The sequence below is a fragment of the Cydia amplana genome, chromosome Z, assembly GCF_948474715.1.
Source record: "Cydia amplana chromosome Z, ilCydAmpl1.1, whole genome shotgun sequence".
Lineage (NCBI taxonomy): Eukaryota > Metazoa > Arthropoda > Insecta > Lepidoptera > Tortricidae > Cydia > Cydia amplana.
The window spans coordinates 37,299,797-37,319,659 of NC_086096.1; the positions used below are offsets into that span (position 1 = coordinate 37,299,797).

At 39.2% G+C, this 19,863-nt stretch overlaps 3 protein-coding genes across 3 annotated transcripts in view; 1 reads left to right on the forward strand and 2 right to left on the reverse strand.

Moving 5' to 3' along the window:
- Window positions 1–6,929: 6,929 nt before the first annotated feature.
- Window positions 6,930–10,754, reverse strand: LOC134661753 (small ribosomal subunit protein uS12). The gene is made up of 5 exons (XM_063517936.1): window positions 10,622–10,754; window positions 10,120–10,279; window positions 7,873–8,071; window positions 7,359–7,438; window positions 6,930–7,019 (listed from the first exon to the last, which is right to left on the reverse strand). Exons 1-4 carry the CDS (start codon window positions 10,623–10,625, stop codon window positions 7,370–7,372), a joined length of 432 nt encoding a protein of 143 aa, XP_063374006.1. The 5' UTR covers window positions 10,626–10,754; the 3' UTR covers window positions 6,930–7,019; window positions 7,359–7,369.
- Window positions 10,755–12,527: 1,773 nt separating this feature from the next.
- Window positions 12,528–13,041, forward strand: LOC134660611 (DNA-directed RNA polymerase II subunit RPB9). The gene has a single exon (XM_063516379.1). The coding sequence runs from the start codon at window positions 12,621–12,623 to the stop codon at window positions 12,999–13,001; it is 381 nt and encodes a 126-aa protein (XP_063372449.1). The 5' UTR covers window positions 12,528–12,620; the 3' UTR covers window positions 13,002–13,041.
- A 3,042-nt stretch (window positions 13,042–16,083) lies between these two features.
- Window positions 16,084–19,863, reverse strand: part of LOC134660702 (uncharacterized) — a 30,067-nt gene continuing 26,287 nt past the window's right edge. Inside the window, exons 37-41 of the mRNA XM_063516482.1 lie at window positions 18,886–19,044; window positions 18,616–18,732; window positions 17,553–17,672; window positions 16,750–16,934; window positions 16,084–16,211 (exon numbers count right to left, since the gene is read on the reverse strand). Coding sequence (XP_063372552.1) covers window positions 16,106–16,211; window positions 16,750–16,934; window positions 17,553–17,672; window positions 18,616–18,732; window positions 18,886–19,044 — 687 coding nt within the window. The 3' untranslated portion in view covers window positions 16,084–16,105. The remainder of the gene's footprint in view (window positions 16,212–16,749; window positions 16,935–17,552; window positions 17,673–18,615; window positions 18,733–18,885; window positions 19,045–19,863) is intronic.

Consider the following 19,863-nt stretch of genomic DNA (forward strand, 5'->3'; position numbering starts at 1 on the left):
AAACAATATCACTACTGATCGTTTAGAGACTGGTCAAAATATGACACGTCATTATAATTAGTAAATATGTAGCTAACTCGGGGCACGTATACTAAAGTGATGATTATTATTGCAGCTTAAATATGTGTATTGTATTTATTTATACATGTGCTCATTGTAAATCCACTATTACTATAAAGAGGTTTGATACTGTTAAAACACCACAATTTAAAATGTACTTCACCTTGATTTAAACAATTATATTTAAATAACTTGACAACTGACAATTACTTGACAACTTACAAATTGTCAGATGACAATTGTCAAATTAGAAAAACGGAAGTGCCACGAATAGTCCTTTATTATGGTATTATTTTTTTATTTCGACCAGTGAAATCGGAAATTATTGAAAGTTATTATTTGGCAGTATTAGTAGTGATCACTACGGATGGGGTCGTTTAATTTTGTCTTTCTGTACGGTGGATATGATACGATATGTAGATGTAAGCTATCTTATAGTGATAAGTGTTTGGATAATTTGTGCTGATTCGGCGTAGCGGCGGAGCAGTGGGACTGACTATACTTTTAGAAGTACCAATACCGTACATCAAAGATTATGTTTGAAATGTTTTTTTTTTTACAAAATTGTTTCATATTTTTCAACAGATACTGTAATATACTATTTATGAAAATGTTTCAAGCTAAAGTTATTTTCAACGATTAATATATAACATACGATTTAAATAGGGTTTACCCTATCCATACGGTTACCTTATTCATACGATATGTCCGATTGCTCCACCGCACGCCGTGTCTTCTATTTGTGTGCAATTTTAAAGCGCACCGTATTCACTAGAGTATTTGCAATGTAACAATATGATAAAACATTTGCAATATAAAATGACATTCAATATATGGGCAAAAATGTCAATGCATTTCAGTTCCATAATCAGACAGATCGAGCAGGCTCGTTTTAAAACTTGATTTACATTCAGGTTTTTGTTTAGTTTAGTTAAAAATAATGACAAATAGTATTTTTTTCATGCATTGATTATGTTGTGCCGCGGGCGGGGTATATAACTAAAACCAAACATATAAACACTATTGTGTCGTTCTTTAGACTCTAGTGGTTATGGTTGCGCTGAATTTTAAATATTTTATTATTGTAAAGGTTGTGCCTATTAGCTCCGATGCACTTGATTTGTTCATTCAACAGACTGTAGCTCAACTGACTTTGACCATAAACATGTATACAATTTTTATATACAAAAATATGTACCACGCTGTTACATGGCATTTCCTAGCCCGTATTACAAACAAGGGTTAACCCTTTGAATATATAGCACGCCATCGTAAACCTTATTGGATTGCATTAAGGTTAATATTAAACTGTAACCGTGCGCGTTTGTGGACATCTTTCGCGATCTAAAATTTAAAAGTGTTGCTTTGTAGACATGTTTATGAACGTGACTGTACCTACGACTCTTCTTCAACCGCCTCTCTCGAACTGTTCTTAGAAGAAAGAGAAACAATGTCAATCTCGGTCTCAGTCAGTTGTGCAAAGATCGTTTCTTTGGAAACTTGGTCGTACGGCTAAGGTAGGAGTTGCGAATATCAAACGAAGTATTTTATTATCATGGCGTTTTGACGAGCGGTGTGATGCTAACATTCTAATAACACTATGGTGGCAAACCACAGTAATTATTATATTATTTATGTCATAATTTCATAGTTCATAACTCAATTCTTCTCTAAAATTAAAAGGCTCCAGCTACTTATGTCGAGGTCAATTATGATGGGAGCCCGTTTGTTATTTTGTTACGGTTCACGATATTAAGAAAAACAAAAAAAAACGTAAAAGGCCGTTCGCCACAGTGGTTTGCCATCTTTATTAATACCATAGATACATATATTAATTAGGTATACGACGCAATAAGTATTGCATTTGACCGTTTAGTTGCTACAAAAAGTATGACGGAGTACAGCGACATTTATGTCAGATGTACATTTTTGTCCAACACTGCAATTAATCGTGGCTATCACAATAAAAGCAACTACCGGGCAACATCATGCTTTTGTTTGCGACCACACTTTTGACATTGGTGTAATCATCTTAAATGGCAGCCACTGTTTAGAACATAGAGAAATAAGTAAGACAAGAGTGCTCACTCCATACATCAGCTCAGACTATTAATTTCAGTGTCTACATCTAGCATCGAGTAGCGGAACTATCAGTACTGCTACTTGACAATAGATGTAGCACCGACCGGAAAGTCTTATGCTGTTGAGATAAGACTTTCCGGTCGGTGCTACATCTATTGTCAAGTAGCAGTACTGATAGTTCCGCTACTCGATGCTAATAGTCTTTTTGGTACTAAAACTGATGTATGGAGTGAGCACTCTATGTATTTTTTTCTCTATGGTTTAGAAGAAGAAATGTATGAAGATAATAATGATGTAGCCGCGCACCGCTCGCCGCCTCTTCCACTCGGTGCTAACGTATACTAGCACAATTTTTATTTAGCTATAATTTATCCTGAATCCGTTCACTATCCGCACGCCGCGGAATAGATTATCATTAGCGTATTGGGACTATAGCACTATCCTGCCACTTCCTGCACAGCCCACTGCTCAAAATATTATAATTAAAACAAATTGTTTTGCCTCATTTAAAAACGTGATGGTATGCGATTGTTGTGTGTCCACGTTTGCAGCTCTATGGGGTATTCACTCTTTTGAAATATAGTTGGTCAAACCAAATTGTTCTTATTTGCTGAAAGAACAAAAAAAACTATACTCATCCTTTTCTTTTGGGTCCTTACTAGTGTAAGGCAAATATAGTATGATTATATCCGTCTATGTTTGAAATGAGACAGTCCTTTGGCAAACTATAGAACCCCATTGTATGAAAATCCCATGGTAAGGACTGGCCACCAATTTTCATTATATGAAATCGGTATCCATATAATAAATATGAAATATAAACAATAGGGAGGCATAAGAAAGGTGAAAGGATCTCATTTTGGATTCAGAATAAGGCGAGATTTTAATAAAATGTAAATCAAATTTTAGCTTGATTCATTTCTATTTAAATTTTACTGCGATTTAAAATATGGATGTGAAGGTGATAGTGCTATAGTTCCCACTTTTATTATTATGTTAGTCTCACTTCAATTAGATTTAGAATCGGACTTGAATCCTAGCATTAAGTTGATGTGTTCTAAAACATTATATCTGAGACAGTATACGAATAACGACAAATTTAAAAAATGTTTAAAATTTTCTGAGGTTCGATGTTTTGCAACTGCGCCGCCTGGGCGGGGAGGCATGTGACTCTGTCGCCTGTCGTTGTGATTGTACAGTGCCGGGTACTTGTAGTTAGATGCTAACTATGTGTTATTTATGTCTATACACTAATTTAAAAGCTCTACGTACTCTTTACTTATTTACTCTTTGGCTTAAAAGCCTCGCATCCAGGCCATAATTGTAAAAAAAGAGACTCATGTTTTCCCTGACGATTACTTTTTTAGAGAGGCCATAGACACATCTGAATGTTACTGAAATCTGCCGGTCAGAAATATTTTTTGGAGCACCAATTTGAAGACTTTCACTATCCAAATGTGTCTGTGGTAGCCCTTATGGTATTTTTCTACTACACTAACGCCCGATGGGCTTTGTTTTTTGTTTAGGTACAAGTACCTATTTTATTGTATATTTGTTTAAATGCCCGGCACTGCCGTGTGTAATAATTAGACTACACCCTGTACGAGGCGACGCTACACCATGTATACGATGATAAGTTCAACGTTATTGTGACCATCAGATTTGATTCAAATACATTTTTGTGTAGTTTAGCCGGTTGTTTTAATTGATTTTTCTTATTTTCTTGCGATAACCCGCGAATTCCGCGGGACCACTCATACAAATATGATAGTGGATAGTGTCACGCACACGCCAACATCGGTTGCAAGCTATATGGCCCGTGACTTATACATATACGGGGCACGGACTGGGATGTCCGGGATGTCTTGGCGTTCAAAGGCTTATTATAGCATTCATTGCCAGCGCCAACAACGCGCTACGCTTGTTGCCGTTTTTCCGCTTTGCAAAGAATGTGAGAGCTGGAGTAGTTATTTGAGGTAAGCTGAAAATTTGTCTCGTACTTCTATGAGAGGTTAGGAAAAAACTTTCACCTCAGCAGCTCGAACAAGGGTACTTTGCTACTTAAAATCAGTGAGCAAAATGCCATTTTGCTCACTGTTTTTAAGTAGCAAAGTACCCTTGTTTGAGCTGCTGAGGTGAAAACTTAATTGTTGGTATATCTTAAGAAAACATGAGTGAATAGGTAAGTGATGAAGAAGGAATACATTTTTCGGGTTCTCTAATATGTTCTCACTGCTGAGGTGAAAAAGTTTTGTGAACTACACGAGATCAAAGTTATTCACATCTCGTGCGCTTTTGAGTCCCTTACTACGCTCAAGATTCTAAATTAGATTCACTCGCTACGCTCGTGAATCTAGTATAGAATCTTTCGCTTGCACGGGACTCAAAATAAGCACTCGAAGAAATATCAAACTTTGATCTCTTGTTATACAAATAACTATTTCACCTCAGCAGCTCGAACAAGGGTAGTTTGCTACTTAAAAACAGTGAGCAAAATCGCATTTTGCTCACTGAGTGAGACAAAATGAACAAAATGCGATTTTGCTCACTGTTTTTAAGTAGCAAAGTACCCTTGTTCGAGATGCTGAGGTGAAAATTTAATTGTTGGTATATCTTAAGAAAACATGAGTGAATAGAGGTAAGTGATGAATGAATACATTTTTCGGGTTCTGTAATATGTTCTCACTGCTGAGGTGAAAAGTTTTGTGAACTACACGAGATCAAAGTTATTTACATCTCGTGCGCTTTTGAGTCCCTTACTACGCTCAAGATTCTAAATTAGATTCACTCGCTACGCTCGTGAATATATTATAGAATCTTTCGCTTGCACGGGACTCAAAATAAGCACTCGAAGAAATATCAAACTTTGATCTCTTGTTGTACAAATAACTATTTTCTACTCGTCGACTGCAATGCTTGAATTAAGACTTCGTATACCATAGTGAAATCGCATACTTTTTTCACTATGGGACCCCAACTCATTTATAATATTTATTTAGATACAGTTTAGTCAACTATAATATTCATTTCGATACCGTTTAGTCAACTATAATATTCATTTCAATCTCGTACCTTTACTTTACTCATTATATCACGATTGTATAAAATACTAATAAATGTAGGGGTTGATTTAGCCCCGCTATTACCCTTCAGTTCTGAGTTAGGATATGATAGAAGTATAATATGGTGGAAAAATGAGACAAATTTTCAGCTTGCCTCATTGACCCCCCTTTATCGCACCCCTGGTGTGATGTCACATACCTCCATATCTCCATCTTTCGAGAAAAGGGAACTTATTGTGGAATGAGCTCTCTTTTCTCGAGGAATTTCCTCCCGCCCGCTGCTGGCTGTGGAGCCGGAGCGTCCGCGGGAGGAAATTCCTCTTAAACCGCACAGTGCGCGACCATTTAGGTTCAAGGGTGTGAGGATAAACACTCTGCCTACGGGCCCTACGGCGAGCGGTGCAGTGATGGCAATTAGCTGTCACCGTTGGCAACTAGGCATCATGTCAAACAATTCTTCAGACAACAGCTCATTGTACCTACAAGCTGTAGAAAACAGACAAGGAGGCAGTCTCCTTATAGACTTATAAAGGTTCAATTCAATATCGCTTGTGAGTTTGGGATCGTAAACTATTTATACCTACGTGCAGGGCGCCTTTGGACTGATTCGACGGGTCCAAGGTGGCATCCAGGTTCTCCTGCCCAAAGGTGACAGCAGTACTCAATATATGGGGTCTGACTTGCGACTTACATTAAAATACATATAGCAGTCTACACCAGAGTAAAGTATCGCCTCCCTTTATTGAGCACACCGAGTTTTTATGGATACGAGCGCAGCCTACCCTGCAAGGTGGCTACGAAATTGGACGTCACTGGAGATGTCGACACCGAGGCTCCCAATACTCCCTGACATGGGAAGGGTTGTGCCTTGAAAAATAGGGTTTTCTTAGCGGTAAACGCACAAAATTGAGTCTTGGCAGGCGTGTCTCACTCCGCGATTTCGTCGCTTTGCTACAGGTAACTAAAAGTACATCCGTTCAGGCTCCAATTTTGGGGAAAGCCATAAGCCGCGCGTGGCGCTGTCGCCACCTAGCGGCCATATCTGTGCAGATCGTAACAGACTCGTTTTGTTAGAGAGTCAGTCTTCTGTACTTAGTAGTCTAGTACTATTATTTATTGTGGTCTTGGTGGGATTGAATTGGCCTAAATTGTCCCGCTCCCACACCGAAACCACAGATATATATGCCGAAACTGGATAGAATGCTCTCGATATCTGCATGACACAGGTTTTTCACACCACAGCGATTAGGAATAAAAATATATCCATAAAAACGATTATCCTTGCAAAAACTAGTTAACAGCTTCGAGGAACTGTCGGAAGCCCGTTGTTGCTCGAAGGTTAACATCTATGTTAACAGCGAATAAAAAAATAAAACCATTGTTGGTTAGATGTAAATAACATTTCCCACGCCGTGTCAAACAAAAGCTGTCACTCAGACGCCACATCATTGAAGTGTCAAAACTGAAGCTGTACTTTATGTATATGCACGTAGGTCGATGTTGCTCTGTGGTCTGTGACCGATTAATCGGTCTTTGGCTTTGAACCTACGGGGCGGATATATCGGTCATTGGCTTCCAAAAGGTTAAAGTGACGTCACAGTTTGTGAGGCCCCCTCCCCCTTGTCACAACTGTCATTTTCTTGATAGCTCGTGTGACGTAATTAATGGATGACCCCAAAGGGTTTGCCCTACGAAGGAATAATAAAACTGCAAATAAAATACATCTTTGTAGTACGTAGAACAGTTTATTCTTACATACATATTATCACTTAACCTACAACCTATGTCTCGGACCCAGCCGCAGGTTATAACTGAAACAAGGAAAAATATGTTAATACTTCTTAAAATAAAATTATGTATTGTTAATGTAGTGGCTTCCGGTCAGTAAAAAAGGTTACCTCATGGCATTCAGTAGTAGCAAATACATAATTTATGACATCACTCAGGAAAATTAGGGATTCGTATATCTAATTATGGTGTCAATTTATCCTCTTATTTATTGAAGACTTATTTTACATTGAATTGTAAAAAAAGGAATAGTCATCTATGTCTATGGTCATCCTATATTAAATACTATAGGTAAATACTAATCTGTCATGGAGTGATCACTATATGAGTAGGTATGAAAGGGAAAAATGGTAAATTTTACCTGATTCTTCACCATCTTACGATCTTGGCCTCTCCTTCTTTTCTTTGTACAGAGCTAGGAGGGATACGTTGGCTACCTTGACGACCTGTGAAATAAAGTAAGCAGTCAGTATTAACTTAATTTTAACCATATGTGGTTCCACGGGTCAATCCTATATTGTTAATAAGTTTCTGTAATAACTTGATTAGAGAAGGCCTGCAGTATAATTATCATAATCTAAATTTGTGTAAAGACAATAAAAAACCAGTTTTGTTATAGTAAATATCACTTATTTCAAGGAAGGCCTTACACAAGATGAACAGGACATTTTATCTCTTGCATATCAAGCTATCATTTGAATTGACTACGTAGAAGCAAGAGGGAACAGCCTATATAATGTTGAACTATTAAAATCACTGGATAGTTTCGCCGGATTCCCATTACCTGGAATGTGAGGTCCTAAAGTAAATCCAGCGAAACAAGAATGCGGCGAATCGGGAACTAACCACTTATAACCTACGAAAGCTAGTTTTCACGCACCTTGAACCTGACTCCGGGGATGTCACCAACGGCGTGCCCCTTCCTACCGAAGCCCGCCACTAGGACCTCGTCGTTCTCCTCGATGTGGTTGAGACAACCGTCGCGGGGCACGAACGCCGTCACCTTCTTGCCGTTCTTGATGAGCTGCACCCTCACGCACTTGCGGATGGCGGAGTTGGGCTGTTTGGCTTCAACACCACTGTGGAAGAGAGCACATGTTAATATTGAAACTATCTGACAGTTCACTCTAGGCATATTACAAGCACTGGGGAGGGGGGCAGCAAAGATGACAATCGTAGATAGAAAATGCAAATTGAAATGCAATGAAACTTTGAATCCATGTGACTTTCATTGCATCTGTCATATGTACGATTGTCACCTTGGATAGGCCTCTTAAACCAATTGCCAAATCTCCACTTTGATAAGTCAAAGCGAAACGAGTTAAAGTAGTTGCAGTCCGTCTGTACCGGCCCTAATGCATGTGTATAACAAGATAAATGGGTACTACACTGCTAGCATTCATATACATACTTCCAAAGACAATCATATGTCCAAACATATCTAGCCATTAAGGTAGTAGTGTACAGAGAGATCAGATATACAGGAATACGGGTACTAACATCTGTCCTGTTCAGGTTTAAATAATATGCTGGTGGTGTAATTAAAGCAACAACCTCAAGCAAATTCCTTTAAAAGAGACTATGTAAATTTGTGCGATCAAGTCATGAAATAACAGCATCGTTGAAAATGTCGGAACTTGCATGGTTATTTATTATAGACATAAGAACAAAAATCTAATAAAATATATATTATGTATATACTTGTGCTAAATTAATATTGTCACAATTTGTCCTGTATGACAGAGGGATTAGTTGTTTAATTGTTAACGAGTCAATTACCTAACTTTTGGCACTTCAGAATTATTTAACCCAATTTATACAGATGCATTGCAATAGTAGTAAAGAATTAATTTCGCATTGGTTAATATAAAGCAGAACAGGGATATGAAATGTATAAAAAAAACGGTTAAAATGTGTAACAACAAGCATATTTCAACTGCACATTCCAGTCAGGCACAAAAGTTACTGTATACTACTACTTAACAGTAAAATGCCACAGCAGGTAAAAATGTCCATTCAAAACATGATAGTTAAGCTCGAGACTGGCCATAAAATGGTAGTTAAAATTAAATTGAAGCCGCAATGGAAAAAGGTAACAAGCACAAGAGCAGGTATAAAAGGTACCTCATTCCTGGGTTAAACCTAAAAAAAGGGCCAAGATCGGAGACGCCACGTGGGCGTAATAAGGCCAGGTTATGAACGCGATACTACAATAAATATTACGAACACGTGGTATTACTACGTGAAATTACGAGTTATGTTTTAAAAGAAGCATGGTGCAACTCTAGACACAGATCAGCCTAGATTAACCTAAACTAAAATAGCCACATTGGCGGTATTTTAATGAATGAATGTTACTACATATATTGTAGTGGCAATGTAGTGTACTTGAAATTTAAAGACAAAGTAAACAATATAAACATTTTGTAGTGCTTTGTTACTAGAATTGATAGTTGTATTCGTAAAATAGCATTTTGAACGAAATACACTGACTGAACAAATAATTCAAGAGATTGAGAAATTGAGTGCTCTTTCAACTAACTAGAAGTAGCAAATACAGGAACATTAAAACCGTTAAGATTCAAAGCATAATTTAAACTTGGGAGTAACTTTACACAAAATGGCGACTATTAAAAACTACCTTCCTAGAAATGATTCAGGATCGTGATTAAGCGAAATGAAATGTACAACTTTCCAACAGTTAATGGCATTGCAATTAAGCAACTCGTTAGAAGTAATTACAAGTCATAACTAATTGAAATTACTCTGCATGTACAAGCTATATGCAACAAAAAAAAATCGATAATGTAGCACGCGACAAGTGTAATGTGTTTATTTACTAAGCTTTCAAACAAAACGCACGAGAAATTGGATACAAACACGGGTTCACTGACCTGATGCGTGGAATCCGGAACCGTAGAGGCCGGGGGCCACCGCTCGCAGTATTATCCTGTGATTGTATAGGAAACACATTCACAGGAATAATACCACGCGCGGGAGCCCCGGAGCGCCCGATGCCGCCGCCGGCCCGCAGCGTCGCGCAGGCGCGTCGTAACATTTTCTTCACTGGCCCAACCTAACACCAAATAACAAATTCACATCGATCGAACATAAGTAGGTTACTCACACTTTTTCCAAGACGATGCCCTTAGCGTGTGATGCACCACCGAAGGGATTGGCCTTCCACCTCGTCCCCATGTGGGCTTTTTTGTAATCCTTGTCTGCCCATCGCTGCTCTCTGCGATGGTTCACGTGCTTCCGCGCCGTGCGGATTCCCCTCGGTTTACCTGAAAGTTCGAGACGCCGGTAACTAACACGTCCCAACCAGGAAATTAACACACGATACTATCTATTACAATACTTCAGCCGAAATTATAGTGTTACACCTCCTAAACAGAGCCGCGAATTCAGGATGCAAATAGATTACTTTTACACCACGAGAAAAACATGTCGCCGCCATGGCCGACTCAGTACTAGGCGTGCACATAAGTTAAAATACCGAAATAGTATGCTTAATGAAATTACAAATTCGCAGCCACAATATAAATACTCTTACAAAACACTTAATAACACGTTAAAATAAAAATATAATCAATAAACTAAAATAAAACCACAAAACTGCTCCTTACCCATTTGGATAGCACGACACCAGTCGGCTACAGATGGGAAAAGAAATTGTCAGCTAGACTGCGGCGTGAACTTGACAAAGCTGCCAACAGAACAAACAAAAAAATAGGGCTGCCAGCGTAAAACTTTTTTTACCCTGCTACATATGTAACGGTTCCGGTTTTTTTTATCTAAGTACATAATTTTTTTGTGTTGTAATTTGCTTTTTATAAAATACACCAATTTTTTTTTTTTTTATAATTAGTTTAATGAACAAAATTATTTAATTTCATCATATTTTTCGGTCTCATAATCCGGTATTTCGAGATTCCGGTATTCATGCCCTAAATTAAAGTGTGATTGAATCCTACCTATAAATATTTCATTAGTCCGAAGAGACAGGCAACAAATTAAAATAAGTTTTTGGCAAAACTTTCATTTTTGGTACAAGCTTTTATCGCTGACTGTACTTTTCTTACGACAGACAACTAATGAGTATTAGACACAATTCTAAAGACCCCTAACGCAATTAGGATGCGTTGTTTCATCACAGAGTTCCTATGGCCACCTCCTGTCTCCAGCATCAGTACGGATATGATGGTCGTTCTTGTTTACGTGACAGCGTGATAAAACGGTGTCCGTCACTTTCTTTCCCACGGTGTTAAACAGTGACAGTTATTTTATCACGAGGATAAAGATGGATAAAGCTATCCATAATAGGCTGGCAGATCAGCTCGATGGTACCATAATATTGCATTGTCATCCGAATTACATGTCTATGCAAAATTTCAGCTCAATCGGAAACCGGGAAGTGGATCAAATTTAACTTGCAAGATTCCATTACATAGTTACATACAGGTCGACCTAATAAAAGCGTGTTAAAATTGTAACCTCTTGTAAGATTGTATTTGTATTTGATTCCATAGCTGCCACCAAAGACAGTGGCATAGGCGGTGTGGGCATAATGACCTTGTGGATGCACCATAATATGTACCAAACACTAGTGTGTAGTGTGGTGTGTGTTTGGCTATATCTAGATATAGCTGGTCAACCAAATCTTGTTAGTAAAAAAAGGCGCGAAATTCAAATTTTCTATGGGACGATATCCCTTCGCGCCTACATTTTTCAAATTTGCCGCCTTTTTCTACTGTCAAGATCTGGTTGACCAAGTATATATGGTGGGTATATCATGGAATATGCTGTTACAAAATCACAACCACGTTAATTCTAAATTCTATACTTCCAATAACACTTGATATCATTCAGAGTTTCGTCATTGATTTGATAAATATTTTAGTTGAGAGTGCTAGTTCATTATGCTATGCATGAACTGTAAAACTAACGACCAATCTGTATTTTTTAGTATACTTATCAGTGAGAATTTGACGTGGATTGGTATCCTAAAATGTTAAATATGTAATTTTTACTACTTGATCGTAATTTCACTTAACTATCTATACTCTGAGATAGTAACGTAACATTGGTAACAAGAATGGATTACACTTAATATTCTGATATCACATCGGCTGTTTTTAGTCGTACTTATACACAGCCAAGCTTTTGAGAGCTTTAGAGAATATTATGATGGTATGTTTTTTTTTCAGTTATAAGATTGTAGTTATTTATTAATGAGCTATTTTAAAAGATATGTAAGTAAAATAATATTTCAACTACATTTTGTCAACGTATTTTTCGGCCTACCAGTAATGTTATTATAGGGTAATTTATTAAAAAAAATCCCCGCGTGTTGGGAGAAATAATGTAATGGGTAACACTAATTTGTCTATGCTATTTTTATTTTATTTTTGATAACGAATAGGAAGCTTTATGGATACCCTTTTCACTTACACGTGTAGATTCAGCTTAAATCATAGACAAGCTAAACTGTCAAATTGTCAATGTCAACGGTTGACAGCACAGCGTTATTAGAAATTGGCTTGTGTTGCTGTTGCGTACCTACTAACTAGTTTTTTCATGATTTTTCAATAATTATATTGTTATTCTGTTTAAATACTAGCGAATATGACGTTGAATTTGGCTAGAAAAGATGGTGGGCCTGGCTACGTCGGCATTCAATTTTGCCAAGAATGCAACAACATGCTTTATCCGCGCGAAGACAAAAACAACAAAGTTTTACTGTATGCCTGCAGAAATTGTGACTACAAGCAGCTCGCCGACTCCAACTGCGTGTACGTGAACAAAATTATGCACGAAGTGGATGAGCTGACACATATAAACCCTGATGTGGTGAGCGACCCGACGCTCCCGCGTACCAAGGATCACATGTGCCCGAAATGTAACCACCGAGAGGCGGTGTTCTTTCAGGGCCAGACCAGACGCGCCGAAGAGGAGATGAGGCTGTACTACGTGTGTACGAGCTGTAAGCATAGGTGGACTGAGTGAACATTGTGGGCTACTGTAATTTTAAGAATAAACTGTTTTAGAATACCTTGTTGTTTTATTATAGAGTTATTTCTTAATTGAAAGCATTGCATCTGACATGCTTCAATTTTATGGACAAACTGAGCCCACGTATGTTTCTAAGCATACAAATTTCAGGGTCTAGATTTCATAATGCATTGCATATGTTGCGTTACGTGGGCTCAATTTGTCCCTAAAGTAGTCAATTCTTTGTATGAAAACTTGATAAGATTTTTTATTACTCATTTTATCCAGAATTGTGTTTTACTGCACATCTGAAAGGTTAAGTACAGCAGAGTACTGTGCCCCCGTGTGGTTGGAAAGCGCACACGTGGCGAAAGTGGACACTAAACTCAATGACACCATGCGATGCATCACCGGAACCATCAAGTCTACCCCCACATACTGGCTACCAAACCTGAGCCACATCTGCGTAGGAAGCGTGCTTTAAGGAGGGAAACAGAAAAGATCATCTCAACTGGCTCACTACCCATTCATAGGGATTTCTGTAACCCACCTCACCAGCGTCTGAAGTCCAGAAAACCCGCATATAGCCAGAACCTCTCCAGTTTCAATATTGCAGAGGCTTGGGAAAATGAATGGGCCGACACCAATGCAAACTCGAGAATCGCAAGCCCTACAAGTCAACTTCCAGGGTTTGACCTCCCAAGAAAACAATGGTGTCGGCTTAATAGACTCAGAACGGGTCACGGCCGATGCAACTACTTTTTGCAAAAGTGGGGGTGGAGGGACTCAGCTCTGTGTGATTGCGGCAAAGAGGACCAGACTATGGAACATATTATCCAGCGCTACCCCCTCCATTCATACCAAGGGCCACCAGAAGATCTGCTGTATCTCACACCCGACGCAACTGTTTGGCTCAGCACCCTGAATGTTGATGTTTAAATTTTCGTTTTAATTTTTTTTTCTTTTGTATATTATTGTAAAAATATGCCTATTTTTGTATTTATGCCATATGATTAAATAAAAATAAGTAAGTGTAAAAGTGTGTAAATGATATTAGACAAACAAAATAAAACAAATTTAATCATACTTCATTATTGTATTTTCATTATTTTTTTTTTTAGTCCCTTACATGTCTATATTACAATATAGAAAAGGTGAATTGAGATATTTTCGATTAACACATTCAGTGCCGAAAACCCTACTATCGGGTATTTTATTTATGATTTGTTCCCAGGCCGGACAAACGGATAATCAGGATCATGGTACAGTTGAAAGTTTCAATTTATGACCTATTTTGTACCTTGTCACAGTGACAATAGCAAGTTCTATTGAATGACACTTTAAACCTTTATATGACGAAATTTTGTAGCCTGGCAGGGATGTCTTGTTTGGCTGGGAGGCAATTAATGAATGTGTTAAACTAAGCTTCTACAAAAACTATGAAAATAAAATTAACACAAGTGCTTTATTAAAAGTGATAATTGATTTAAAAATAAATACAAAGCTAAATCGACACTCAATAATCAATACATATAAGAACAATAACCTAACAAAAATACGCATTGTCTCATATTGCCAATGTCAACCAATGTATATAAAATTACTAGAAATATTTTCCTTATGAATATTTTACTACATTTATGGTATATTAAATTATTAAGCGTTTTCTAACTCTTACAAACGTCTTATTAAACACTCCTATACAATTCCTAAACAATGCTACTATGTATTTCAATTGGTCTTCTCTACAACATACATAAAAGAAAAGCACATGCCAACCGACAAACTCCGCAGGTAATAATTAACACAATACAAAGGCCATAAATTTATTACACGGTATTAAAATAAGCACGTTTTTTAGGGTTCCGTACCCAAAGGGTAAAAACGGGACCCTATTACTAAGACTCCGCTGTCCGTCCGTCCGTCCGTCTGTCACCAGGCTGTATCTCACGAACCGTGACAGCTAGACAGTTGAAATTTTTACAGATGATGTATTTCTGTTGCCGCTATAACAACAAATACTAAAAACAGAATAAAATAAAGATTTAAGTGGGGCTCCCATACAACAAACGTGATTTTTGACCGAAGTTAAGCAACGTCGGGCGGGGTCAGTACTTGGATGGGTGACCGTTTTTTTGCTTGTTTTGCTCTATTTTTTGTTGATGGTGCGGAACCCTCCGTGCGCGAGTCCGACTCGCACTTGGCCGGTTTTTTACAACTTACAGTAACCATTTGACGAAACCTGCGTGAATGAATGTTTTGTAGGAATGGTGCATATTTTGATGAAGCGTGTAAGGCCAAGAACGCACCACGATTTTTTGTCGCGCGATTATTTTGTCGCAGAAATGCAACGTATGTGTTTATATGCCAGTGCGCGCACATGCGACAAGAAAATATGTATTACGCGCTTGGCCTAACACCGCAACAGTTGCGGATGTTTTTGCGCGATTATCTTATAATGATATTGCCGAAGCCTGCGTTTCGCCTGTCTGTAGGGTGGTATTCCACCTGTTCAATTTTGTTGTAGGTGTTTTGTCTCACATTTTGTTTGAGAGAGAGAGTGAGACGCCATGAGATTGGACAGATGGAATACCACCCTTAGTGGTAGACGCAACTGATATAGGGAGTAGCATAGAACCTGTCAGATTTTTGACGCGAGGCGTAAATGTGAAGTTTATGCTTCCGATGTAGCCCACAAGATGGCAGAACCTACTATGCACAAGAAAACATACGGGAACGGTAGACAGCAGCACTTGTGATGTGTCAATGTCTTGGAGGATATAATCAAACGGAGACGCCATGTCTGTAATTTTCTGTACAAAACAGTCTGCCGATTTTTGCGGGGGAGGGGAACGTCAAATGTATGCGTAACGTAAAAATAGCCATGTCAGATAAACGTCAGTCCATACATTGTGTATGACCGTTGGCCGCCTATTTTCGACAGAGGGGAAAGCCTGTTAATGGCTACTCCGTTTAGTTGTATCCTCCAAGGTCAATGTACATGATTATGGTTCCGATTCAGGCCACAAGATGGCAGACGAAGAGGTAAGCTAACGCGTGTTGATTTTGATTGTGATTTCTGCTCCGTCTAATAGTTGAGGTGAGCTGTGGTACCCGGCTCACTCGTCGTCGGCGGCCTGGTGCGGATACCTGCACTCCGGGCTGCCACACTCGCATTTCATCCACTTGGACTTGACCGACCAGAACTTGTCGCCGTAGTCGAAACTGGAAGGGAAATTTATTTATTCATATTTAATATCTAGCGGCGCACCATACAAGACAAATTGGCAGTCAAACTTGAATTAGAATAAGAATAATATTTATTTAAAAGAAAAAACCTTATTCAAAATTATCAATGTCCTGTGGCCCTACACTAGGCTCTGCCTGTCACTTGGTAGCCAGAGTCGTAATTTGTATGCTAAAGGTTAAGTAATAAAAACTGATCTAATAGGTAATGTAATAGAGAAATTAAGTAATTCAAAGAAAGTAAAAGTTTGTGTATGAGCGTGTGTGTGTAAGGCTACAGAGATTGTAAGCATGTAAGTGATTATGTGTTTTATGGCCCTATTTATTATTATTATTGGGGTGGTATCGGGCCTTTGAGTGTCACGTCGACCAAGTATTGATCTATTGTGACGGCCCTTTAAAGTTCATTACTAATGCCCGTTGCATCCAGAAAATTACAGATGCTTTATTATTTATGGCCCTAGAATATAGGTTGTAACCGAGTGTAACGCGGACAGTGAGCCACGCGTGCACTCACGAGAGCTCCTCGCCGGGCGCGATGTCCCTGGTGGCGAACAGGCACACGGCCGGCAGGCGCAGGTCGCGGCTGCCGGTGAACACGCGCACGGGCGCCAGGTTCGGCCGGCAGCTGTGGTTGATGAAGCGCGCCGCGCTGCCGTAGCGCGCCGCGTCCACGCACAGCTGGACTTTGTACTCGCATTGCTGTGGAGAAACGAAAATTATTGAAACATCACACAACGCTTATTGGCAGGGTCAAATGATGGTCCCTATTACAATTCACTTCAAGAAATTTGTTTTTACCGTATTCCGTTAAGCTATTCCGTTTAAGTGTCATTCTATGGAACTTGTTAACTGTGTAAACGAAAGTCACTAGTAATTAAATCCATATTTTTTTCCAGTTTCAATTTACGATCGTATATTTCTTTGATTTTCAATCGTAGGAAATAAGAACATCTGCTTTTGATTGCTGAAACTAAAAGTAATCGCTGTTTTGTCGATGAAATTATCAATTTTGTTCGTTGTTCGACAAAAACGCTAGTAGACGGAATAGTCCTTATGACGGAATTTGCCACATTGAACTCACTCATCAATTCCAAAACATTTTACGTGACAGCTACTAAAAATAAAAATGAATTGTTTATATGGAATAGCCGACGCGATAGTTATATGACTAAGGGCCACTTGCACCATCTCAAGAACCCGGGGATAACCGGTTAAACCGTTAGCTCAGTGTCAAATTGTACTGGTAACCATGGTAACTCCAGGTTTAACCGGTTAACCCCTGGTTAGTGAATGGTGCAAGTGGCCCTAATAGACTACCTCGAGTAGGTCCGGCTTCACGTCCAGCGCGAACATGTAGTGGTCGGGTGAGCGCGTGTCGGCGTGGCCCATGCTGACCAGCTCCCCGCAGTACGTGGCCACCGGGGACCCGCGGAGGACCTTTATACAAAACAATAGTTATTTGTACAACAAGAGATCAAAGTTTGATATTTCTCCGAGTGCTTATTTTGAGTCCCGTGCAAGCGAAAGATTCTATAATAGATTCACGAGCGTAGCGAGTGAATCTAATTTAGAATCTTGAGCGTAGTAAGGGACTCTAAAGCGCACGAGATGTAAATAACTTTGATCTCGTGTAGTTCACAAAACTTTTCACCTCAGCAGTGAGAAGTGAGAACATATTAGAGAACCCGAAAAATGTATTCCTTCTTCATCACTTACCTCTATTCACTCATGTTTTCTTAAGATATACCAACAATTAAATTTTCACCTCAGCATCTGCATCTGCATCCTTGTTCGAGCTGCTGAGGTGAAAAATAAATCGTATGTCCAACGAGTCGCCTATAGAACCTTTTCTTGTGAAGTGAATACTGCTATCACAAAAAGAGTTATTATTATTCTTTATTCTTTAAATAAATACAGGTATAAGTTTACAGCTCTAGACATGCCAAAACACTTATACTGTTAATACATAGTCATAACTTATGTAGAGATTAAAAAAAAGCATGAAACTATACTAATTTACATGGGTTGAGTTTAAAAACATTCTGATACTATGTTGTAAGGACGGCCACTTGTCTGCGAATATGTCTGCGTTTTGGACTGTAGCTAAGAAGTTATTGAGTAATTCTATTGCTCGGTACGTGGGTGCGTTCGAACCGTGATAGGTGCGAACATTTGGATATGCGAAAAGGTTTCTGGCTCTACGTGCACTTAGCCTTACTGCAGCTATGTAGTTGTCGGGGGTAAAAATACGCATACGCTCCAGAACGGATGGGTTGTCAATATGATTTCTTAGAAGTAGACAGTAGTGTAAGGCAAGTTGAACGAAGCTTCATGAAAAAAGTAAAAAGTCGGTTACTTTCACTATAAGTAATAATGGTACCTTGGCCGTCGCGCGGAGCCCCCAGCCCTTGGAGCCGCCGGCGCGGAACACGCAGGCTCGGATCATCATGGACCCGTTTTCCGTGGCCCGGGTCACTACCGAATTCGTGCACAGTTTCTGTAAAAAAAGGAAATTCTAGACCGAGAGGCAATAATTTTACACCTTTAAAATGGTTAGAACGTTGTGAAATGCGTGCAAAATAAAGAGCGTGCAAAATATACGCCCCTGTACTACGAGACTGTGTTTCTATCTCGTTATCGTTTATCTCACCTTGTTGCATCCACAAGTGTGGTTGCATTGGAACAGCATGGGCGGTTCGTGGTAGGGGAAGTCGGGTACAAGACGGCCCTTGTGGAACCACCGGCGCACACCGAGCAGCTGGCACGAGCACGTGTCCGCGGAGCACGTGCCGTCCGTACACGTGCAACCCTGGGGAAGAGTCAAAATGAATAAGAAAAAAAACTTTTGGAGTACATAATTTTCAGCTGAAAATATACGGATGTGTTGTAAAAGTAGCACATTTGTATCGCTGTAACATTCACTCATGGCGACCCTACTCTTTTGGTAGCCCGACAGTATACGAGTAGTTTGGTATACGAGCGAAGCGAGCGTCTTCTAAACAAGGTCAAGGTCACCACACAGAGGAACAATTTGACTTGTAAAATTCTACGATTCGAGAAGCATTCCCGAGTCGTATTTTACATCATTTTATTTTATACTATGACAGCCTACGTACTTTCCTAAAGTTCACGAAATAAGGGGTCGCGCATCCATACTAAATTTGTGTGGAGCGTTTATGTGGGGTGACCTCGATTGTCTCATGTGCTCCGTCTATAGTTCGTTTTTTAAGGTTTCGTACCCAAAGGGTAAAAACGGGACCCTATTACTAAGACTCCGCTGTCCGTCCGTCCGTCCGTCCGTCTGTCACCAGGCTGTATCTCACGAACCGTGATAGCTAGACAGTTGAAATTTTCACAGATGATGTATTTCTGTTGCCGCTATAACAACAAATACTAAAAACAGAATAAAATAAAGATTTAAGTGGGGCTCCCATACAACAAACGTGATTTTTGACCGAAGTTAAGCAACGTCGGGCGGGGTCAGTAGTTGGATGGGTGACCGTTTTTTTGCTTGTTTTTTGTTGATGGTGCGGAACCGTCCGTGCGCGAGTCCGACTCGCACTTGGCCGGTTTTTTTAGCATTAGGAACAATTAGAAAAACACTTTTGATAAATAAGTCACGGCAAAT